Source organism: Physeter macrocephalus, chromosome 10 (genome assembly GCF_002837175.3).
Source record: "Physeter macrocephalus isolate SW-GA chromosome 10, ASM283717v5, whole genome shotgun sequence".
In the NCBI taxonomy this organism is placed as follows: domain Eukaryota; kingdom Metazoa; phylum Chordata; class Mammalia; order Artiodactyla; family Physeteridae; genus Physeter; species Physeter macrocephalus.
The window spans coordinates 53,925,417-53,950,471 of NC_041223.1; the positions used below are offsets into that span (position 1 = coordinate 53,925,417).

Sequence of the window (25,055 nt, forward strand, 5' to 3'; positions counted from 1 at the left end):
GGCCATGGCTCACGGGCCCAGCCGCTCCGCGGCATGTGGGATCTTCCCAGACCGGGGCATGAACCCGTGTCCCCTGCATCGTCAGGCGGATTCTCAACCACTGCGCCACCACGGAAGCCTTATTAGCAGACTTTTTGACAACAGTTTTTTAATGCTAGTGGAGGGAGCAGGGATGGAGTAACATATTTAAGACACTTGAGAAGGAATATGCTAAGAATTTTATATACAGCAAAACTGGGCTCCATACACTAAAGGGCACATACGAACTGTTAATAACGTGCAAGAACTTGGGGAATATGTTCTTCTGATCCCTTTCTGAGAAATCTACTAGAAAATGAGCTTCTGAAAACTAAAATGGCTAGAGAGACATCGAACCAAGGACTGGTGGTAAATGTTAAATATAAAGTTATCTGTAGAGCTAAAACTAAATGAGGGCTTAGAAAAAGAGAGTATAGTGTGTAACAGCCATATGCTCTGACAAGGTAAACAGTACAGCTGTTTTTAAAAAGCAGAGGAACAGAGAGCATCTATTAAAATTATTTTAATCCTTTCATTAATCATATTGGTAGTGATATTAGTACTATTATTCAGAGACTGTTATGTTGTAATATACAGTGGAACAGTTGGGTATTTATGGCATATTTTAATTCTGTCATCCCCTTTGTCTTTGACAACCAGGATTTTAGGAGTGGAGGAAAGGAGATACAGATGTAACAGAAAAGAGGTTAAGTAAAAGCTTGACAGCCTGGAATTTGAATTGGAAGCATCAATATGAACTCAAGAGATATTTTGTATATGTATGTATGTAAAGCTGTCTCTTGAAATATCATTGCTTACACACAGAAAAAAATGCAGTGCCTTGGAGAAATGGCAGATTCCAGATCTAGGGTGCAAAATGTATGAGAATGAGCCTAGAATATATTAATAGCAAGGAAGTTAGTAAAGACTAGTTGAGCCATGTCAGAAAGACTCAGTAGCCAACTTGAAGAAACTGCCAAAGATTGTCAAAGAAGACAATTTGAGCTTTAGTAATCATAATGATAATTACAGTGGATTGAAATCCTTCAACTATATTTAAATCCATGATTTCATGATGATATTTTTTAAAAAGTGGTCACTTTTGGAAGATGATAGGAAACCAATTTATTATTTTATAAACTCAAAAAAGGAAAAAATTATTCGCCTTTTCTATACGAACTGTACACCTGAGTAAACTAATATATGAGGAGAGGTGTTTCTTTATAAAAGTATTCCAATTACTAAATGAAAAAAGGAGAGAGAGAATATCACCATTTTGCAACCACCAGTAGACAGCCACTGAGATAATAAAAAGGGCATTAACCAGATATGCTATGCATCCTACAGTTTTGCCAGACACTATTCATAGTCTTGCTAAATGGATTGAAACAGAAGATACAGAGGACAGAGTAACAGGTAGAACTGTCCCAGGTGTGCAATCAGAAATTCCAGAGTTTCCAGTGGGAAAAACTCTGCAGGTCACACGGCCTAGATTCTTTCACAGATAAATTTTAAGAAAGTGAAGGGGATAGGGACTTCCCTGGTGGTCCAGTGGCTAAGACTCCGCACCCCCAATGCAGGGAGCCCGGTTTGATCCCTGGTCAGGGAACTAGATCCCACATGTTGCAGCGAAGATCCTGAGTGCTGCAATTAAGACCTAGCACAGTCAAATAAATCGATAGATAGGTAGGTAGGTAAGACTGAACTATGGTATCTAGGGAATGCATATATGGGTGATAAAACCATTTTTTTTTAATGCAAGGAGGTGATTACTATAAATATCAGGGTAATAATGACTTTTGGGAGAGAGGGTCTGTTGTGGGGACCGGGTATAGGGAAGAGCTTTTGGAGTGGCAGCCAGCTTGCTGTCTCTGTCTGAGTGGTGTCTGCCTTACAGTCATCTCTTGTACTTGTGTTTTAGTTTACATAAAATCGTAAAACAACTAAAGCTGTTTTAAAACCTTTTAGTAGTGTGCAAAGATATTAGATAGTTCTAAGTGGGAGAGGAAAATCTAGAAATTTGGAAAAAAAATTCATTGAACTGTTTCAAGATATGACAGATTCTTCCTGAGGATTTAATACTGTTTAAGGAAAATACAAATTAAATGTAGGTGCTTGGAACACAATTTCCTTTTTCCTTGACAGTTTCTTTTTTTATACAGATACTGGATATTCATCTTGGATTGTATTCTTCACATATTTTAATTTAGTTTGGGACTTGCTGTTGAAAGCAACATGTGATTATACTCAAGTGTCTCTGTTTGTGGCCCATAAACATAAACTATCATATATCATGTCAGTCCTAAATGTTTTAATTCCCCTCAGATTTCCAGGGCATATTCCTTGGTCAGTATTACTTTTTAAAAGTGAGAAATTAGATAAGATTGTGAGTAGTTTTTAAATCCTTTATTGCTTTTTGTATTTAACAGATCTCCAGCATCTGTGTGTACCACAGAATAGGGATTCAGTAATGAACAGAACAAACACAGATCTCGTATATTCTAGTGAACCTCTGCAACTTATATTAAGGAAGTTCAGGAAATTGATATTGAGGACAGGAGTGAGAAAACAGCTGATTTGTTATGACCTATAACCGCCCATTTGAAAATTCCTCAGTGAACTTCAAGTAACTGTTCTCAAATTTTGCTGATGATGGCTCCCTTTTAATTCTATGAAATTGTCATTATAGAAAGGAACTGTAGTAATTTTGGAGCATGATGCTTTCTGGATACTTAATCCTGAATCCTTCTTTTTTTTAAAGTCTAGTTATTTTTAAATATATTATTTTTAAAATATAAGGTATCTGCATGTTAAATCCTCCAAACCATTTATTTAGGTCTTTTTACTCCAAAGGAGAGGACCTGATGCATGTTTTGAAAGTAAAATGGTCATGTTTTCTTCTCCTCTTTTTTTTTTTTTTTTGGCTGTGGTGGGTCTTAGTTGCAGAGCGCAGGCTTCTCTCTAGTTGTGGCATGTGGGCCTCTCGTTGTGGCTTGTGGGTTTTCTCTCTCTTGTTGTGGCGCGTGCGTTCCACAGTTTGCAGCTCACGGGCTGTCTCGTTGATGTGCGCGAACTCAGCAGTTGTGGCGCGCGGGCCTAGTTGCCCCACGGCACATGGATTGCTAGCTCTCTGACCAGGGATCAAACCCATGTCCCCTGCATTGCAAGATGGATTCTTTACCACTGGACCACCAGGGAAGTCCCTTCTTCCCCTCTTTTTAAGAGCACCTTTCATTTATTACCCAGTACCTGATTACCCAGTTGTATGACTCAAGATTATACTAACACTTACTGGAGATGCAAATGAAGAGATGTTGCGTTTTTATGTTCTGGGCACATGTTAAATATTCATTTTCTGAGGACATGATTTTTTTTTTTCCCATTTACCTGTGTCATCATTGAAAATGCTGAGCTTAAGGCCATCAACTCCTGTCTTTTCTGATGCAGGTGAGGCACTGAGCCCTTCTATAATTGGATTGGTTATAACTTCATGACAGCAAGGCGACTAACTGTCTCGTCCAGGGAAAATGAGATCTATTTCTTGGATTTTTCTTAGGGAACAAAAGTTTAATCATTTTACTAGTCTCTGGCAGATAGCTTCCTGTAACTCTTGTTAAGACAGAGCACTTAGAATTGTCTAGAGATTAACCTGATATATGTACACATGGTGCCAACTATTTTTTATTTAATTCAGTTTTTCTACCCCCCTCCCCACTTTTTTTCCTTTTTTGGGCAGGTAATGAAAGCGTGGGATGCTCATGTGACAGCAGTTTGCTCTCAGGATGCCAGTGAACTTGTAAGGAAGCTTGGGGCAGATGATGTAATTGATTACAAATCCGGAAATATGGAAGAGCAGTTGAAATATTTAAAGCCGTATGTATTCAAACAATGTTCATATTGGGAAGGTGGGAACAAAGACAGCTGATAATGCAAGCCTGAAATGGTTGGGTGGCCTTACAGTCATGTTGGAATCTTAGACAAGAATCTACGAAAACGCTCCATGTCTCCAGAGGTTATTTACGTTTGTTTCTGTTTTAACTCCAGATGTTAATACAGCACGATCATGTAATGTAATTTGTACTGAAGAAGATATTTCGCTTACCTAGCCTTTTGCTAATTTTTAAGTTAACTTCCTTTTACTGCTCGTGTGTAACAGGTCTGAAGGCAAAATTGGAAGTGTATTCCCTCCAGGGGCATTTGACACCACAAGAAGAACATAGACCAGTACGTGAAATACATGATTAGTGTTTTGGCTCCATAATGAGGGTTTCAGAGAAGCAAAGGCAGTGTAGATATCAGTAATGGGAGTCTGTGGACGTTCTCGGTGTGTCTGGATGCCAGGCTGTGGTTTGATGGAGTGTACCAAGTGAGAGCGGATTCAGGAATTCTCTCAGGCCCTGTCCATCCTGACTGTGGCTCGGGCAGAGACGGGGGTGCTTAGGGATCTGGTCTTCACCCAGCCCAGGCACAGCTGCAGCGGAGAGCGTGCCTGAGGCGTATTTGGAAAGCTGTTTTACTGCTTCTATTTCAAAGATTTTTCCTTTTTTTTAAAAAAAAAATTATTTATTTATTTATTTTTGGCTACGTTGGGTCTTTGGTGCTGCACACGGGCTTCAGTAGTTGTGGCTCGTGGGCTGCAGAGCGCAGGCTCAGCAGCTGCGGTGCACGGGCCCAGCCGCTCCACGGCATGTGGGATCTTCCTGGACCGGGGCACGAACCCGTGTGCCCTGCATCGGCAGGTGGACTCTCAACCACTGCGCCACCAGGGAGGCCCCCCACCTTGAGATTTTTGCATGTCTGGAATCTTTTGCCAGAGAATAGAGACCCTGACGGGTGAAGGCCAGAGTGCACCCAGGCTAGCCTCCCACCCTGCACCTCACTCTCTTCCTCCGAGTCTCCGCCCAGTGGCCTTGCCCCTTCCGCTTGCTCTTGTCCAGTCAGGGGACCTCACCAGCTCGCAAATGCAGGCTACTGTTTTTTTTTGTTTGTTTGTTCGTTTGTTTTGGTTTTTTTTTTTTTTTTGCGGTACGCGGGCCTCTCACTGTTGTGGCCTCTCCCGTTGCGGAGCACAGGCTCCGGACGCGCAGGCTCGGCGGCCATGGCTCACGGGCCCAGCCGCTCCGCGGCATGTGGGATCTTCCCGGACCGGGGCACGAACCCGCGTCCCCCGCATCGGCAGGCGGACTCTCAACCACTGCGCCACCAGGGAAGCCCAAGGCTACTGTTTTTTTTAATGATCGCTTTAGTTAAAATTGATCTTTGTAACTTCTGCCTGGAGGTTGGCCTCTCAATCCACCTAGAATAAATTTGTTCCTCCTTCCAAATAGCAGCCTTTTAGATTTGAATCCTAGGATTTTACAGCAGGAAAGGGCTTTGAAATCCTTCAGTCCTACTCTATGGCGTCATAGTCGAGAAAATAAGGGGCAGAGGATTTAGGAGTTTTTTTCATGCTCAAGGTCATGCCACTTAATCATTAGTGGGAGAGCTGGGTCTACAGCCTGGTCTCTGGACTTCTTTTTGCAGGCAGTGCCAGTTCTATAATACCAGGCTGCCCTTAAGTTTTATCTAAATTGTAATCATGTTTATTTATCCAAAATTTGGGAATGAAATAGGAACTTAAAAGTAGAAACTTAAGCAGAAACTTAAACTCATAAAGAAGAATTTTTCTGTTCTTTTCTACTGAGAATAGTCATCTAGTAAGGTCATACTCCTGTACTTCATATCTTTTAATTTTTTATTTGCCCTTCTTTAGTTTAGTCCCATGAAAGACTCAAGAGCCACAAAGTTGGCCAAAGCTGGTTTTAGAAGCTTTGATGTTTGACTTCATCCAGATGAATTTAGGAGGGAAAAAGGATTTACCAAAAAGGAATTCCTCTGTTAATTTGCTTAATATATAAGCATGTATTCTCTAAATAGATCTTTGTTTTCTAAAGTATTTTAAAGCTTCATTGGGTTTTATCCCCTTTAAGTAGAATGTAGCGATTATAGCAATTTTAGATTAGATTTAAGGAGTTGAATATCTGTCAGTTCCTGTGGATTCCATCATGACTGGATTTTTTTGGCATGTTAGGGCAGAACTGAAGACTGAGAGCAGGCTGTTGATTTCTGTTTTGCATTGTGCTGATGTGCATGAAACCAAAAGAAGAGAATTCCATAAGGTGAAGAGGATGCTTCAAAAGCAGTTCTGATTGTGGAGGGAATACACGCAAATGGCTTGTGTGGGTCAAAACCTAATACACTTTTCTCTCAAGTATTCATGTGAACGAAAGAGTACTTTGACTTACATTGGATGGATAGCTTTGCAGTTTTCTATAAAGCTTGAGTCAGGGTTTCTCAGCCTTGGCAACCTTAGTTTCTCAACTACTGACATTTTGGGCTGGATAATTTTTTGTTGTGAGGGGCTGTTCTGTGCGTTGTAGGATGTTTATCATCATCCCTGGCCTCTAGATGCCAGTACCCCCTTCCCACCGCCTCCCCCGATTGTCACAACTAAAAATGTCTCTAGACATTGCCTTATATGTCTCCTGGGGGCCAAAATCACCCTTGGTTGAAAACCACTTGTTTAAGTCATTCTTAAAGTGTTTGAAAGTAATATGATTTTATGATTTAAAAAAATGACATTGACTTACGGGGGAGAAATCCCAGAGATCCAGTAAGTGGGTGTGCCCTTTTCTCCTTTGTCCGGGCAGCCACCCCCTGCTGTCTGCGAGCTGTCATGGAAACAAACCCTGTAGCTAACGCGCTGGGAGTGAAGGCGGCTTGGAGCCCTGGATAAAGGCTGACCAGGATGTTTTGATTTGATTCTTTCTCTCCAGGTTTGATTTTATCCTCGACAGTGTTGGTGGATCCACCGAAACATGGGCTCTAAATTTTCTCAAGAAGTGGTCAGGAGCCACGTATGTGACTTTGGTGACTCCTTTCCTCCTGAACATGGACCGGTTGGGCATAGCGGATGGCATGTTGCAGACAGGCGTCACCGTGGGCTCTAAGACATTGAAGGTAGGGGGAGAGTCTTGGTTGGTGACAGCAAGCAGGTGCCTGGGGCTTCTGGAATTTGGTTTCCTCCTAGCCAGTTTCTTTTCTCATGGAGCCAGCATAGCACAGTGGCTGCAAGCAGGGCTCTGGAGTCACGTACTGACGGGGTACAAATTCTGGCCTCCACTTGGTAGCTGTGTAGCCCCGTGCAAGTTACTTAGCGTCACTAGGCCTCAACATCTTCACCTGAGAAATGAGGCTAATGGTGTATCTCCCTTACTGTATGTTGTAAGGATTAAATGAGATAATCCACCCATGTGAAGAACTTGGCACAATGCCTGGTACCCAAGACCCTCTTATGAAATGTTAGCCTTTATTTATTTATTTATTTTAAAAATTTATTTATTTTTGGTGCATTGGGTCTTTTCTGTGTGAGGGCTTTCTCTAGTTGCAGCGAGCGGGGACTACTCTTCGTTGCGGCGTGCGGGCTTCTCATTGCGGTGGCTTCTCTTGTTGTGGAGCACGGGCTCTAGGTGTGCGGGCTTCAGCAGTTGTGGCTCGCGGGCTCAGTAGTTGTGGCTCATGGGCTCTAGAGCGCAGGCTCAGTAGTTGTGGCACACAGGGCCTAGTTGCTCTGGCATGTGGGATCTTCCCGCAGCAGTTGGCGCTCGCGGGCTCAGTAGTTGTGGCTCATGGGCTCTAGAGCGCAGGCTCAGTAGTTGTGGCACACAGGGCCTAGTTGCTCTGGCATGTGGGATCTTCCCGGACCAGGGCTCCACCCCATGTCCCCTGCATTGGCAGGAGGATTCTTAACCACTGTGCCACCAGGGAAGTCCCGTTAAATGTTAGCCTTTATTATTAGCTATTATTACTGCTCCTGATTCCATCTGATACACCTTCTGCTTTTTTCTTGTCTGCACCTGATGGCTCTCTGTTTCACTGTCTTAATACATACAGTCCCTTGTATATGAAGGCAGAAGCTTCATTAAGACAGCGTAGAGCTGTCTGTTTTCATGGTAGTAACACTGGGATATGCCAGTGACTCCCAGACTGGGGCTTTCAGACCTTTAGAGATCCATGGGAATTTTTTTGAATTTCAAAAGCCTGAAGGAAGGGGCTTCCCTGGTGGCGCAGTGGTTAAGAATCCACCTGCCAATGCAGGGGACACGGGTTCGAGCCCTGGTCCGGGAAGATTCCACATGCCGTGGAGCAACTAAACCTGTGCGCCACAACTACTGAGCCTGCACTCTAGAGCCCGTGCTCCACAACGAGAAGCCACCACAATGAGAAGCCCATGCACTGCAACGAAGAGTAGCCCCCGCTCACCGCAACTAGAGAAAGCCTGCGTGCAACAACAAAGACCCAACTCAGCCAAAAAAATAAATAAATAAATAAATTAATTAATTAAAAAAATAAAACCTGAAGGAAATTGTATTCTTCTGTCAGTGAGGCTACAAAGACTAATGGAACCATCATGCTTCTTCTGGAATTGTATCAACTTGTCTTGACAGTACATGTCCCATGTGAATCAGAAACTCTAACTATTGATGGCATTCTGGGGGTTTCAAAGATTTGATTAGTCAGCCTGATTTTGTTAACAGGGCCGTAAGGAGCTGTGTCACCCAACTGAACACATCCCATGCATGGTGGGCCTTGAAGACTAGTGCAGATCAGCCCTAGTACAGGACTGATAGCAGAGCTTCAGAGTCTGCTCTCTACCCGACATGACAGTGGTGACAGAGGTTTATAATTTCATGTTATGCACTGTTGGTAATTATAGCTTATTGGTTTAAAATCTGAATCAGTGTTGAAATGGAATAAGTGACAAAAAAATATACATTGTTTTTTATAATTAGACAAAATACTTCAGGCTCGGGAAAAAGGCAGTAGAAGGTTCCTCAAGGGTGCAAAGGTTGTGAGTCATGTCGACCTAGCCAGCACTGCCATGTATTTGCAAGATGACTGGCTTGATAATTAGCTTCTTGATTCTCGAAATTAATTTGGAACCTTTTGGGGGGTGAAGTTTAGGACTTTGGTCTCTTGAATGCTGTGTACTAAGTCCTTAGAGGTGGTGAAGAAGAGCTGTGATGGAGGAGACTGCTGCTCAGTCCTTAGGAGCTGGGTCTGGGTGACAGGAGTGAACAAACCGGGCGCTGTGCTCCGGGTTCTTTGGTTTCACTTGGTTCAGACAGCAGCCAGAAGCAGTGTCCATGGGGCGCTTTGTGGTAGAGGAAGGAATCTTAGCTGTCCTTTGTCTCTTCTTTCTCTTTTCATGAAACTCGGGCTTCCCAACTGCTTTAAGATGTAAGTTTAAGTTTTCTATAAAATTTCACAGTTTGAATTGCAGTGAGACCTCTTACAAGTTAAGCTTCAGAGCTATCCTCTGAGAGTAAGACAGGCATAGCTCTCTTCGTTTCCCTTTCCCCGGTCTTGAAAGATGATAGTGGTAATCTCACGTGAAAACCTTTTAAGTAGTTTCTGATGTCTTTCTGAGAATGTGCACAGTTAAAGCCTCACTGTAATGCCTGCCTGCTTTGGTTTACTCTCTCCTGTAATGGCCTGGAAAACCTACACAGACCTCTTAGAGCAGAATATAAAAATTCTGCTGTTGCAGACCAAATGTTTCACTTTACAGGGCAAACCTGCTGTAAAGAATTATAGATATGGCAGTTATGACCACCACTGTTCCTCTTTAAAACTCTAAACAATGATCAGAAGGTTTTAATTACAGTCTGTAAAACCAGTCCTATGGAGAAGTACATGAACAGGTGTGATTGTAATTAACTGGACCTGCTCTAAGCTTGGGACAGTCCCAGTGCCTCTGGTGTCTAGCCACCTCAGCCTTCACATGGGTTTTTTTTGTTTGTTTTTAAGTTAGTTGTCTAGGCCCATGCTTCCTGACCTCTTTCATGCTCTGACACACAGAGAAAATGATACTATTTGAATAGCATATTGAGACCACTCTGGGCCAAGAGCAAACTACCTGGAGACTTGGCATTAGCCCAGGCTCTGCCTTGCTACTCCAAGGGCTTGTCATACCTATTCTAGGGTGAGCTTGACTCTATTTACATCTGTGGTCCTGAGATAATGATCAATGGTGACCCCTTTAACTCTTACAGTTGTTCCAGGTTAGACAATAAGGGTCACTCAGCCAAACCAGTAAGCTGTTCCTGGCACACCCATTGCGAAGCTCTGCCTAGACTACAGCTTGGGTTTGTCTGTCTCTCCACAATCTTAAACTCTATTTGCATTGCCCCAGTCTTTCCTCAGTAAGCTTTACTTTCAGCACTAGGTAAATATTTATCAAATATTTTCGATGTGTCAGGCACCTTACATATATTCTCATTTAGTCCCTCCAGCCCCCCTGTCAGCTAGGTGGTGGTACCTCCATTCTACAGGCCAAGAAACAGGCTGAAAGTGGTAGCTTGACCTAAATAACACAACTATCAAGGCCTGAGGTTGAGTAGCAGGGGAGTTCCACTGCACCTGCCGGCTTCATGCCGTGATGGTAGCTGATCATCATGCTGAGATTGTTCGGTGAGCTCGGTGGAGAAAGTCTGAGCTCGCCCAGCAGTTGGGGCAGGTGCGGGGAGGGAGGCGGCGGGGAGGTACTGGCTGGCCCCTCTCCTGCCTCTGGGTCGCTCCCGTCTGATGAAGTTTAGTTGGGCAGGTCGTTGAGGTATCACTGAGAACCTCAGCTCACTTGCTGTTTTGATAATGGCCTACCCTACCTCCGACATAAAGAATAAGAATCAAAGTGGCTATGGCAGTAGAGTGGTCATGAACCCTCTTGGTGTAAGATTTTTGCCTGTCTTCACCAGGGGGCATTTTGCCCCAGAGTAGATTAGGTGGCTTGGGACTTGCTATAACTATAGGGGAAGATCCAGCCATGATGCATGAGGAACTTTATGCTTTGTTTTGCCTTTAAAGCTGTCTTAATTCCTCTCAGAGCCAGAAAAAAAAATTTTGATTGGATTTCTTGTTTAAGATCATATTTTGGTGCCTTATTGCCCTTAAAGCATTCTTGAATTAGGTAAAAGCTCTTTTCTGGTGCCTCAGGGCTTTATTCAAACCTTGGTAGGGAAAGTCTAGAGGTCTCAGCCCCTCATATGTCCTCGGGAAGAAATTGAGTGTGTGTAAGATTAGACTGTCATTTTAAGAAGAGCTTTCCTGTGCTTACTTGCTTGTCAGTCATAACTTGGGGGAGAAGCCCGAGTTCACATGGGTATATCTCTGTTCATTCACTTATTTATGAAACATTTATGGACCATCCACTGTCTGTCAGTCACTGTGCTGAGGTGCTGGGTGTACAGCTCATTGTGGCAGCATGAAACGGGAAAGCAGATTGTCTGTCTTAGTCATCCAGGCAATACTTTTCCCCAAATTTGCATTTAGTCAGATTTCATCCTTTCCTATATTTGACACGTTTTGTTTTCTTTTTAGCATTTCTGGCAAGGAGTCCATTATCGCTGGGCTTTTTTCATGGCCAGTGGTCCATATCTAGATGACATTGCAGAACTGGTGGATGCGGGAAAGGTAAGTGTATTGCCAGGGCGTCCCTTGTCATCTTGGTGACCTGCCCAGCAAGCCTAGTCAATGGGAACTCTGCAGAGGTAGGCTCGGCCAATGTCCACGCTGCCTTACACGCGGAGTTTAAGTGCTGTGTTTTGGGTTCTGTCTCCATGGGAATCATAGCCATAGACTGCTGCATTTGAGACAGAGTGTACACCATCTAGTGCAGCCCCTTTGGTTTGTAGATGAGAGGCAGGCCCAGAGAGCTTATGTGATTTTCCCAAAGACACTTGGTTAGATGGTAGCATAGCTGGGACCTACAGCTGGGCTGCTGATATTTTGATAATGGTCCTGAAAAGAAGGCACCGTGAAGGCAATTGTTGCACAAAGGTGGGGATACACTTGTGAGTTTACAATTGAATTGCTTGTTGAACTTCTTTAGTCCGAGGGTGAGGCTGCTTTGGAGGCAAGCAGATTTCCAGAAGAGCAAGGAGATCAAACACTGTGGAATCTAAACAGAACTGGACTAGAAGTTAGGTCCCTGGGTCTCCTGTTCCCAGGCCAGTGTAATAAAATCGGCAAATAAATGGTATGTCTGAGAGGGTCAGTGGGCAGGATGTGATTCAGGATTGATGGCGATTTTGGTAGAGACAGCTGGTTGGTGTTTCTGTCTATTTGAGTCTGTCCTGCAGCGGACTTGGTGGGGAGGGACTACTGCTTGGAGCCTGGTCAGCCCTTTTTGGGTGTCGAAAGGGCTCTTAGGGCTGATGGCAGTTGAAAGACTCCTTAGCTACCACCTGCCTATTTAACTTCTTATGTGGTTTTAACGGCTCAGACATGCCACCTCTGGAAGAATAACCCAGAAGGCAAACTCATATTCTGGTACTGATATTCGTGATTTTATTGAGAAATTATATGGAATTATAAATGAAGGGAGGGCTTCCCTGGTGGTGCAGTGGTTAAGAATCCGCCTGCTAATGCAGGGGACACAGGTTCGAGCCCTGGTCCGGGAAGATCCCACATGCCGCGGAGCAGCTAAGCTCACGAGCTACAGCTACTGAGCCCACGCGCCTAGAGCCTGTGCTCTGCCACAACACAAGTCACTACAATGAGAAGCCCGCGCACCACAACAAAGAGTAGCCCCTGCTCATAGCAACTAGAGAAAGCCCGCGGGCAGCAACGAAGACCCAGCTCAGCCAAAAGTAAAAAAATAAAATAAAATAAATAAAAATAAATAAATAATAAACAAATGATTGGAGAGGCTTATGTACCCTAGAGGGTTGCATGAAGTCATAGATAAAATGATTCTCATTTTATAGATGAGAAAAGTGGCTCAAAGGGATAAAGGGACATGCTCAAATTTGTAGACATGGGACCAGAACGCATACCTCTGACCCCAGTCCTGTGCTTTTCCCTCCTCACCATTAAGCTGCATTCTTCGTGCTTGAAGCTGATCTAGGACTTCAGCTTAAATTGACTTGTCCTTGTCATTTTACACTGGGCAGGGAAAGGGTCTGGAGCAAGTCCAGCATCACACCACGTGATCCTTGCTAAGCCATATGGAAAGTGCCCCTTGAAATGGGTTTTCTTGTGCTGGCACCTGCCCCTTGCTGGCCCATGTCATCTTTCCATGTTGGTTTGGGAAAAAAATGTGTTTAGGAACTACTGGCTGCTTTTTGTGCATTTAGTTTTTTTTATTCTATTTCAGACAAGGAACTTATGATAGAAAATGGCCCACTACTATTTCCCAAATATTTTGGTTCCAAGTTTGCTTGCCTCTTCTCAGACTTCTAAGTCTTGATGTGTACTGGGTAGACAGGAGCTCAGCCTTGTTGTGGCTGCAATGTGCCTCTCTGTAGGGATCTCCCCATGTCCCACAGGGATGCTTATTTTATTTCTAGGAAGAAGGAAATGAGCCATCATCAGATAATATGGCCTATAGTTGTGCATAGTGCTGAGTGGGGAAGGAGCCTCATCATTAGAGAGGTGCCTGTCCTCCAGAAGTCACCACACTTGTCCTGACGTCTGCTCCAGACGGTCCACATGCTTATCATTGCTCTTTTGTGTTCAAAATATTGTGACGCTCTCTCTACCTAGAAATTACTATTGATGCAACAAAGAGAGGAGGTGTTTGTGTGCATGTCCCTATTGAATTCGGTAGATAACTGGTGGAATGGCTAAAAGAGGACATGGTAGAAATAATGATGCCCTTCAAGTGTCCTCCTCCAAGGGTGAGTGAGGAGATGTTCCTTTGGCCTTTGATTCTCTTCTCACCAGGGTTATTTGGGCTCAGGAGTCATTTCTGACAGTGAAGGGCTCTGGGACTGTGGCGGTTGATATGTGACACTGGATCCACTAAGAGGTCAGCTGTGCTGTGCATCCTGCTTCTTTGTGGGTGTGAGAGGTTGTTGCCTGTCTGCACTGGAAAGTTGGAAAGGATAACAGAACAGATCTGCTTACCCATTGTGTGGTTAGTAAAGACTGTTAAGTTGGACGAGGACACTGAAATCCTTCCAACCTTTGGCTGAGTGCTTAATGAATCTAATTAGCAGGTATCCGATAGAGGAGCTGGAGTTGTTTTTTGACAGTGTGAGGCCATGGACCAAAAGAGGCTACTCTTAAAGTACTTTAAGCTTTGGAATGAATTATACATTTGTAATATTCAGAATCCAAAAGGTAGGAAAAGTTATTTCATAGACTCTTCCTTTGACTCCTGTCCCTCAGTCATGGAGATTCTCCTTGTCAGGGCCCCAACATTACCAGTTTTTTGGGCATTCCAAAGATGTTTTGTGATTCAGTAGGGTGAAACAAAAAAATGATTTATAATTAGCACAATGAGGTTAATGGGCTGCTACTGAAACTGTGCCTAATGCCTGAAGTTTATTGGCATTTTCTCCTAAGCACAATAAACATTTCCTGTTTTTATACTGTTTAGCAAACTGTTTTTGGTGGGGTGCCTACCACAATGCATGGGGCACACATATACAATGGAATATTCCTCAGCCATAAAAAGAAATGAAATTGAGTTGTTTGTAGTGAGGTGGATGGACCTAGAGTCTGTCATACAGAGTGAAGTAAGAGAGAAAAACAAATACCATATGCTAATGCATATATGTGGAATCTAAAAAAAAAAAAAAAAAAAAAGGTACTGATGAACCTAGTTGCAGGGCAGGAATAAAGAGGTAGACATAGAGAACGGACTTGAGGACGTGGGGTTGGGAGGGTAAAGCTGGGGTGAAGTGAGAGTAGCATGGACATACATACACTACCGAATGTAAAATAGCTGGCTGGTGGGAAGCAGCAGCACAGCACAGGGAGATCAGCTCGGTGCTTTGCAATGATCTAGAGGGGTGGGATAGGGAGGATGCAAGGTAGGCTCAAGAGGGAGGGGATTAGGGGACATGTGTCTGCATATGGCTGATTCGCTTTGTTGTGCAACAGAAACTAACACGAGAAAAACAAATACCATATGCTAATGCATATATGTGGAATCTAAAAAAAAAAAAAAAAAAAAAGGTACTGATGAACCTAGTTGCAGGGCAGGAATAAAGAGGTAGACATAGAGAACGGACTTGAGGACGTGGGGTTGGGAGGGTAAAGCTGGGGTGAAGTGAGAGTAGCATGGACATACATACACTACCGAATGTAAAATAGCTGGCTGGTGGGAAGCAGCAGCACAGCACAGGGAGATCAGCTCGGTGCTTTGCAATGATCTAGAGGGGTGGGATAGGGAGGATGCAAGGTAGGCTCAAGAGGGAGGGGATTAGGGGACATGTGTCTGCATATGGCTGATTCGCTTTGTTGTGCAACAGAAACTAACACGGTATTGTGAAGCAATTATACTCCAATAAAGTTCTATTAAAAAAAAACACTTAAAAAAAAAAAAAACCTGAAAGAAACTTGAAATACTGGTTGCTGTACCTGAGGAGGGGAACTAGATGGCTGAGGACCAAGTATGGGAGGGAGATGTTCCTTCATACCCTTTCATCTTTTTGAGTATGTGTACGCACATGTGTGTCCGTGTACTTATTAAGGCCATTGGAGTCCGCAGGTCCATTCAAGATCCTAGGTGACCAGCCAAGCTTCTTGGTTGAGCGATGATGAGAGTATCTTGGTTTATTTATTTTAGCCAGCATCAGAATAGTTCCTGTGGAACTTATTTGAATTTAATTCAGAACAGTTACTGAGGGCTAGTGGGCACTTTGCTTTGCCCAGTGGTGTGTGGAGAGATGCATTGGTCACGCTGAATTACATCCTGAGCAGTGCTGTCCACTAGAACTTTCTGCAGTGATGGAAATGTTCTCTGTCTGCATTGTCTAGTGTGGTAGCCACTAGCTCTATGTGGCTGTTGAACACTTGAAATGTGGCTAGTGCAACTGAGGGACTAAATTTTTCATTTTATTTACTTTTGATTAATTTAAATTTAAGTAGCCACATGTGGCTCGAGGTTAACCATTTTGGACAGTGCAGCTTTAGAGACAGTGTAATAAGTCCTGAGGCAAATGATTTCCCAGACCCGCCTTGGGATGGCCAGGCCCTAGTTTTGCAAGGAACTGTATTCCAAAACTTTAAACTCCTTATTTGCAGCTGGATTTTTTCTCCCATAGAAAGAACGTAATGGCTAGGGACTGAATCCCTGGGACCACTACGAGAGTGCTATATTGCCAGATGTGGTAGGTACCTTACAGCCTTGATGCTACTGAAGTTTTCAGATGCCACTGAAATTGTTTCTATGGGGAAACATAGGCTGAGTTTCTCCCCTCACCTTCTGGCTAGAAGGAGTGCCTATTTTTAGGGGGGCCTAGGGACAAGTCCTGGGATGCACATTTACTGCCTTGGAGAGTACCCTACCCCCGCCCAATCTCACCTCCTATTTTCCAGCCTTGAGTTTTCCATCTGGGGCCAGGACGTTCAGAAATAGCAAGTGCCAGCAAAGCCCACCTTTTCCTTCTTCGTATCTGCTTAGTTTAAGCCCCCTTCTTCCCCTTTATCCCGACTCAGGAAATACTGATCCTGTGGCAGAGCTCAGGGCCACGCCTGTCCGAGAGGCGGTGCTGGCGCTGTGTCCTTCCGCCCTGCGCCGGGGCCTGTCCACAGGCGTGAGGACAGGGATCGCCAGGGGCCTTTAGGTCTCCCTGGGTCTCTGTCATCGGCCTCCGTCTCCTCACACTCCCCACCCTCTGAGATCAGTTTCTGTGCCCCGTGGAGGCTGCGGCCGAGGGTCTGGGGAAGAGGAGACAGACCTGGGCTTCCCTCCCCAAAACACCCCCATGCCATGCCGTGATAACATCAGGTGTCTGGGACCCTAAATCTGCTCCTCTGCTAAGAGCTCTGACCTTGCACTTTGCATGTAAACACCTGTGCTTCAGTTTCCTAATCTATCCAACAGGCTGGCTCAGAGGCTCCCCCGCTTTAAGCTCTACTATTCTGTGATTTGCACAGGGAAGTGGGGATTGAGGGAGAGCCTCTCTGCAGGCCGCCGTGCCTGCCTGGGTGCCACCCTCTCTCCACCAGCTCTCCGAAGCTCCTGTGCTGAGAGGGTTTCTGCCTGAGAGGCAGGGAGGCTTGCCCAGTGGCTGATGAGCAACAGTGTTCTGAGGCCACACAAGGGAGGCTGAGGTTCCCACGGTCCCTATTCTCATGGAAGGGATGTCAGGCAGCAGGTGCCAAAGCCCAGGGCCTGGTTTTGTGCAGCCTTTGTTTAGGAAGGGAAAGGACAATCAGGAGAGCCTGAATTTGGGTCTGAGACTGGGATGAATGCTGCAGCCGTGGGCTCCCGGTCAGCTGTGCGCCCTGCGCGTCCGCGTCGCCCTCGAGTGTGGTATCGAGCCTGCCGCTTTATACCAGGGCTCCCTGAGCCGGCCAGACTACAGCAGTGTCATCACATAAATGTCCCCACCTCACCGTGAGTAACCTTTCTTTCCCCTCTCTGGATTTTCGCTCTGATCCCTTTGTCCATAGCAAGCAAGCATTCCAGGTCTGCTGTGAGGCTGCGTGTGGACACTGCCTCATTATCCCATTAATCTGTTTGCTGTCATATATTCAGCCAACAGTGGCATTTGCCTGCCTGTTAATTGAAAGCCTCTTTTTCATCGTCACTTACGGGAAGAACTGAATGCCCGTTATGCTACAGTCAGCCCTGTGGGATTATCCGCCACAATAGGCCTGACCAGCCAGATTAAAGTGTGCCGTCGCTGGGGGCTGCCTGGGTCATCAGTTCAGGGTCTGTCTCTCCGGTCAGGTTCTAAAGTGGACGGAGCTAGGTGGGCGGGCCGCCCATCCTGGAGTGGAGCTGGTGGATTCCCGTTCCTTTGTGACCTCTCGTAACGCCGCTGCTGGTGTCCAGCGCTCAGTGGCGACGAATGGGTGTCATTGCCTCCTTTCTTTTCTTGATGTCTCTCTCTGGTGCCTGCTTTGTGTGCCTGCTGGCACTTAGAAGGCAGACGCTTAGTCTTTGTGGAGTGGGTGAATGTGCATGATACAAGTCAGGAACCCTAAGCATAAGGCAGAAGGCTGCCGTGATTCCCTCCCTGATGTGCAGAAAACTCACCTCCACCCCTAGAGATTCTGATTTAGTTGTTCTAGCAGGAGACCAAGGACTCTGCATTTTAAGCATGCATTCACGTGATTCCTTTTCAAGTAATCAGCATCCAGAAAGCAGTGTCCCAGCAGCCTGAAGGAGAGGGATGGGTTCGGGAGGTTCTGGGTGGGACACGCAGGGAACAACTTGGACGCATTCCACTCTTTTACCAGAGAAGGCAAGCAGATTTCCTCTAACAAGCCAGCTGAGATCTGTTCTGTTCACAGTGGCCGCCATGCTGGGGGAGGTTGAGGTCACCCTCAGCTTGCTAGAGAGTGCCACGATTATTCATCAGTGATGTCCTCCACAGGGGCAGATGGGAGTGGTGGCCTACGGACCATGCAACTGCTATCCTGGTGGCCCGGAGACTGGATCCTCGGGAGGCGCAGCCTGTTAGCATGAGGCAGGCCAGCCAAGATGCGGGCTGTGATGCATCGTTATAATCGTTATAATCCTTGGCTACCTTTCCCTCCCCTTAAGATTTTAGGAGTAGATGTAGAAAGCAGCTGCTGATATATGAAAGGCTTAGTGCGTAGTGGAGAGGGCACAGACTCTGGCACCAGCTTGAATCACCGCTTTACCACTTAGCGGTTATGGGACGTTGGGCAACTTATTTAACTCTGCGCCTTAATTTATTCATCTGTAAAATGGGAATAATAATAGTACCTACCTCATAAGGTGATTGTAGGGATTAAATGAGGCAAAATATACAGAGCATTTACAGAGCACTTAGAAGAAGAGTGCCTGGCACATAGTGAGGACAGTATGTGCTAGATGTGACTTTTATGAGCTTATCGTGGTTTGTGGGTACAAAAGAATTTTCAGCTCTGGAGAGGGAACTTTTGGAGTCCGAGACGCTCTCTGGTGGCAGGGCTGTGAAATTCACACAAGAGCAAGGTCCATCGGGTGCATCTGAACACAAAAGCACGTACTTCTTCCTCTTGTAAAAGGGTAAGGGTTGCAAGACGTAGGCTTACGCCTTCTGACAACTTATACCTGCCTGTGGAGCAGTGGCAGGTAGTTCACTGCAAGAGCCAGTGGATATTGATTTTTGCTTGAAGTTTTGAAAAGGATGAGTTCAGCTGGATTCGTGCATAGGGAGAGGGCGCTAACTGGTCCTAGTTTCAAAGGAGGTTGCTGGCAGTACTAACAATACAGTAAAATGAACCAGCAGCACTCCAAACCTTTATGCACCGGCTGAGCTGGCGTTCCTATAAATTCTAACTAGCTGCTGTGTGGCTTAGCAAAGCCCCTAGGGCAGCTGCAGCCAGGGAAGGGCCACAGAGCCCACACAAGACTCTCGCTTCCCAGTTATCTTACTGGTTTTCACCTAAGTGACACTTATTAAGCTCCTGCTGTGTGCCTATTAAGCTCCTGCTGTGTGCCTAGCATTGTGCTGGGTGTTGGGGGGCGGATACAAAAGAGGTGACTAGCCCACAGGTGCGCTAAGCTTTGACTGAGTAGACGGGCCAGACAGTCAACAAATTGAAACAATCCATCCCTCTTCTGTGCACTGCCTGTGAGGGGCCACGGGGACGCACGCAGCGAGAACCTTGGGACGCCTTCTTTGGCGTTTACCACGCAGGACGGGCGTGGCTGAGACGGGCACTGGGCTGTAGCAGGCCGTCTGTGAGGAGGGCCACACAGGCCCTGCGACGGTTCAAGGAGAGGATGTGCCGCAGGCTCGGGTTGGGGCGGGGCCAGGCCAGGAGCCCGGCAGACGTCGCAGAGGGGCACACACCCCACGCTCAGACAATGGCAGCTAGCCCATTTTGGTAACGCGGGGTCCACGGAGAGCGGAGGTTGGAACGGTAGTGGCCTTGGGATGCTGGCCTCGGGCGCCGTGGAAGGGCCCTGAGCCGGGGGAGCGAGGCGCCCAGCGTGGAGCCGGAGTAGGGTTACTGGTCGGGCTGGGCTGCCTTACACAGGAGACACAAAGAGGCAGGAGAAGCCGGGGGGCAGCCGTCGTGCCGGCCCGCCTTGAGTTCCTGACCCGGGGGCACCATGCAGACTGGAGAGAGGCCCGCCCGGGCTGGGCACGCAACCAACTACCGACGTCACCCGACTTGACCCACGCGGCTGTTCTCACCTGCTCGTCAACCTTTCTTGTGTTTTACAGATTCAGCCAGTTATTGAGAAAACCTTTCCATTTTCTAAAGTTCCAGAAGCCTTCCTGAAGGTAGAAAGAGGACACGCACGAGGAAAGACCGTCGTCAATGTCGTTTAAATAAACACTCAGTTTGGTGCCTGTGGGCTCTTATTTGGTGAGTGCCTGTAGGCCCCAACTCTTTCCAGCCGTCCCTTTCCAGCTTAGACTAGAAGTTCCATGAAATAAATTTAGCGCGCACACACACGTTCCTGCCAGTCATTTCCTGTCTTCTGAGCTGAGCAGAGACTGATTTTATAGGCACAGCCCCACCCCCGGTCATCAGCTTGCTCTGCCCAGAGCGTTCTCGCATCACCTGCCCCGACTTGGCCGCGCACTCCTGTCCGCCGAGCTCCTCCGTGCCAAGTGCGGGGGATACACACGTAAGCAGGGACACGATATGAACATCTCTGCACTTGGACTTGTCTATAAAGTTGCTGAAAATTGCCTATTGTTTTTTTCAAGCTGTTCTTTCACAGCAGCTTTGTAAATTGTGGCGGCACCTTCTGTTCTAGTAGCTCAAACTCTGTTTTATCATCTGAATGATTGTGAGAGAAGAGAGCTTTCAGCAGGTGGAGGGATGGCGGCATGAAGAGCTTACTTAAAGCTAATCCCTTCCTGGGGTCACAGTGAGCACTTTTCCCACCGGCCAAAGTTTCCTTTGATTTTTATTCCATCTGCTCCAGTGTGCGGCCATAACAGCCCTCAGAGTTCGGAATCTTTTAGGGTCATATGTAAAAATCTCGCCAGCGATTTGGTTGTTTACGCTTTTAGAAAATGAAAGGTGATGTAGAGTTTGTAACTTTATAAAACCCTTACTTTTTTGCATAAGGCTAGTCCTCTTTCGGCAACTGAAACGTGCTTCTCTGGGGACTTTTCCGTGGAAATTACCACCATTCCATTGGGGACCAGAGTTCTCCAGTTTGACCTGAAATGTTTGCATTTTGGTATCTCGCCAATAAACCCGTTGCGGCTTTTGAGTCTCTAGTCTGTGCCCTCTGATCATTGACGGTAAGTGTCCAGTTCCCGCCACGAGCCCCTCATTTTGGCAGCTCAGCTGCTATCGTTTGGCTTCTGATGTAGACCTGTCTGAGTAGCCTTCTACTTGGTTTCTTCCTGCTAGATGCTCGTTTGTAGTGTTGCATGAGGGTTTTTCTCTAGAATTGCTGTTCTCACCAGTACAAATTTACCTCAAAAGCAAGATGTTTTTCCAGGGGTGAAGAAGCCACTTTCATGAACATCTCTGCACTTGGACTTGTCTATAAAGTTGCTGAAAATTGCCTATTGTTTTTTTCAAGCTGTTCTTTCACAGCAGCTTTGTAAATTGTGGCGGCACCTTCTGTTCTAGTAGCTCAAACTCTGTTTTATCATCTGAATGATTGTGAGAGAAGAGAGCTTTCAGCAGGTGGAGGGATGGCGGCATGAAGAGCTTACTTAAAGCTAATCCCTTCCTGGGGTCACAGTGAGCACTTTTCCCACCGGCCAAAGTTTCCTTTGATTTTTATTCCATCTGCTCCAGTGTGCGGCCATAACAGCCCTCAGAGTTCGGAATCTTTTAGGGTCATATGTAAAAATCTCGCCAGCGATTTGGTTGTTTACGCTTTTAGAAAATGAAAGGTGATGTAGAGTTTGTAACTTTATAAAACCCTTACTTTTTTGCATAAGGCTAGTCCTCTTTCGGCAACTGAAACGTGCTTCTCTGGGGACTTTTCCGTGGAAATTACCACCATTCCATTGGGGACCAGAGTTCTCCAGTTTGACCTGAAATGTTTGCATTTTGGTATCTCGCCAATAAACCCGTTGCGGCTTTTGAGTCTCTAGTCTGTGCCCTCTGATCATTGACGGTAAGTGTCCAGTTCCCGCCACGAGCCCCTCATTTTGGCAGCTCAGCTGCTATCGTTTGGCTTCTGATGTAGACCTGTCTGAGTAGCCTTCTACTTGGTTTCTTCCTGCTAGATGCTCGTTTGTAGTGTTGCATGAGGGTTTTTCTCTAGAATTGCTGTTCTCACCAGTACAAATTTACCTCAAAAGCAAGATGTTTTTCCAGGGGTGAAGAAGCCACTTTCGACTTCTCTGAATTCAACCTCAGCTCTTGCTCTTTGAGGCCCCCCAGTGGTAGTGAGGGCCATCTCTCGAGGGACCACCTCACTTACCCCCACCATGTCCACTCAGAAAAGTGGAGTGTGCCCCTTCACCACTGAGTCGAGTCTGGGAAGAGGGTAGCCAAAAATCTCCCCCTGCTGTTAATTCTAGCAGCTCTGAAACCCACCTTGTCCAGATCAGACATTTGTTTCTAATCTGCCTGCTGACCCTCTTTGAAGTGTTACGAGGGCTAGAATGGACTCTCTCGGATTTCATCAATACAGTTAACCAGAAACAAGTTTATTCAAAAGAGAAATTCAACACAGACTAGACAGTCTTACCCCCACCTTACTGTAGTGAGACACACAAAGGCCTAAGGCCAGAGCTGTGCACCTAAGAACAAGATGCATGGCAGCTGCTGTGGACGTGTGCCAACATCTTAAAACTGAAGGTAAACTCCTCTGATGGCCACCACTGCCCACCACAGGCTCCAGAGGATCAACATTTTACAACTGGAAACACAGTCTAGAATGGACTCTCAGATTTCATCAATACAGTTAACCAGAAACAAGTTTATTCAAAAGAGAAATTCAACACAGACTAGACAGTCTTACCCCCACCTTACTGTAGTGAGACACACAAAGGCCTAAGGCCAGAGCTGTGCACCTAAGAACAAGATGCATGGCAGCTGCTGTGGACGTGTGCCAACATCTTAAAACTGAAGGTAAACTCCTCTGATGGCCACCACTGCCCACCACAGGCTCCAGAGGATCAACATTTTACAACTGGAAACACAGTAGCTGAAAAGGCAACAAGATTTGTTCTTCCAAGCACCAGTATTCAGTGACGAGGACGACGACGACACGAGGACAGAAAGAGGAAGCGTGTGTTCAAGGAATGTTTAGCAGTTTTGTTCAAACTAGAATCACTGTTTGTTTGAACAGCACTGACCGACTGGGCCAGGGAGTGTACAATCAGCAGCTAAACATTTTCAATTTCCACTGAAACGCTTGCTGCGTCTTAAACATTTTCAATTTCCACTGAAACGCTTGCTGCGTCTTAGGGTTCTCAGTTCTGAGAGTTGGCCAGCTAGGATTGCTTCAGTCTCCTTTCTTTCGCTTTCTGGAGAGAATTGCTGGTCATCCTCTTGAGCCTTCCACACCTCTCGTTTCTGCTCCCAGAAGTACATGACCTGAGGCTGTCCCCCAGCAGTCATAGCAGGGGCGGGGCCGTGGAGCCTCACAGGGAAGGCGGCCCCGTGCAGGCCTCGTGCCAGTGCAGCCGGACAGGAAATTGGGCTAAAGACCTGAGTTTAGCAAAGGCCTGCGTAACGCTGCTTCAGAACTTCCTGTAGATAAGTGAGGATGGGCTCATAAATTAGGTCATGGTAATACTGTTTCAGTAGCATCTGCAAGAAAAGCACTAAACAACACTCACATGTGACATTCTAGAGTGGGTTAAAATAATCCAGATCCTGCTAATAAACGTTAGCAGACATGAACATGGCTATCTTTGTAAATTTACTAATTTTTTTTAAAATATATTTATTTTTGGCTGCGTTGGGTCTTTGCTGCTGTGCATAGGCTTTCTCTAGTTGCGGCGAGCAGGGGCTTCTCATTGCGGTGGCTTCTCTTGTTGCGGAGCACGGGCTCTAGGCACGCAGGCTCAGTAGTTGTGGCTCACGAGCCCAGCCACTCTGCATCATGTGGGATCTTCCTGGACCAGGGCTCGAACCCGTGTCCCCTGCATTGGCAGGCAGATTCTTAACCACTGTGCCCCCAGGGACGTCCCCTAATTTTTAATATTAAGAGAAACATTTTGTTTATACTTAGTTGCTTAAGGTAGGTCTGACTAGATAAGGCTTTCCCCACTTTGCTATACAGCATAATTAATAAGTCCAGAAATCAGAAGATCAAGGACCAAAATTACAGGCCTAATTATTTCTTCTCAGATGCTGAACAATCTCCTACCTTACAAACTTGAGGTTCTGTCCTTCCCTTTAAAGTGTGCAGGACTTGTAGGTCTGCAAGGTCGGTAAGTTTGTTCTTGTTCTCTATCTTTGGAATTAATTTAAAATGTACATAGTCTTGCTGCTAATGAGGCTACCTGTTTAAGCAGCTACTGAAAAGAAATGAAAGGGATGAAACAAGAGGAGGATAAATGACTGGTTTAAAATGATTACAGTCTTTTGAGAAGATGAGTGGTTGTCCTGGTCACAGCGGTGTGATTCAAGAGAGAATTTAGAGCTGTTGAAGGAGCAGGTCCACTTTCTTCTTGGCGCTTCTGTCTGCAGCCCTTGTTTTTTCTTTTTTTTCTTTGTTTAAATAAGGTAGCTGAAAGACCTCCAGAAATATTCCTCCTGTGTTCTTTAATTCAGGTCTATAGGACCATGGCTTCCCACACTTGTGTTAACTTCTCTGTGCTGACACTGTTGAGGATAAGGTGATTTTGATCATACTGTGTACCCCCTGAAAGACAGAAGAGGAAAATGATAAAAGGAAACATGCCCACGTGAAGGGGCTGTAGCAGACACAGTTTATCACAACACCAATGTAACAAGAGTAATAAGCAAGGTGTAAAACTATGTGCCTCGAGGAGACAAAGCAGGGAGGAAAGCCCAGAAACGCAATGAGGGCTGAGAGGTTCCAGCCTCTGGGGGGTGACGTGTTAAAGCCCCATCATATGGCACCAGCAGGGTGAAGGGGGGCAGAATCTAGAAATGGGAAAAGGAGTAAAGAGATT

At 45.8% G+C, this 25,055-nt stretch overlaps 2 protein-coding genes across 4 annotated transcripts in view; one reads left to right on the plus strand and one right to left on the minus strand.

The window, feature by feature from the left end:
* RTN4IP1 (reticulon 4 interacting protein 1) overlaps positions 1-21,417 on the plus strand; it is a 57,019-nt gene extending 35,602 nt beyond the window's left edge. For 2 of the 3 annotated variants that reach the window (XM_007118740.3, XM_055087596.1), the window contains exons 6-9: positions 3,755-3,891; positions 6,834-7,017; positions 11,437-11,529; positions 20,205-21,417. In XM_007118740.3, the coding sequence (XP_007118802.2) occupies positions 3,755-3,891; positions 6,834-7,017; positions 11,437-11,529; positions 20,205-20,312 (522 nt within the window). In that variant the 3' untranslated portion in view covers positions 20,313-21,417. The remainder of the gene's footprint in view (positions 1-3,754; positions 3,892-6,833; positions 7,018-11,436; positions 11,530-20,204) is intronic. The other variant, XM_055087597.1, reaches the window with a different exon arrangement.
* Positions 21,418-22,875: 1,458 nt separating this feature from the next.
* CRYBG1 (crystallin beta-gamma domain containing 1) overlaps positions 22,876-25,055 on the minus strand; it is a 62,838-nt gene continuing 60,658 nt past the window's right edge. The window contains exon 20 of the mRNA XM_007118742.4: positions 22,876-24,781. Coding sequence (XP_007118804.2) covers positions 24,693-24,781 — 89 coding nt within the window. The 3' untranslated portion in view covers positions 22,876-24,692. The remainder of the gene's footprint in view (positions 24,782-25,055) is intronic.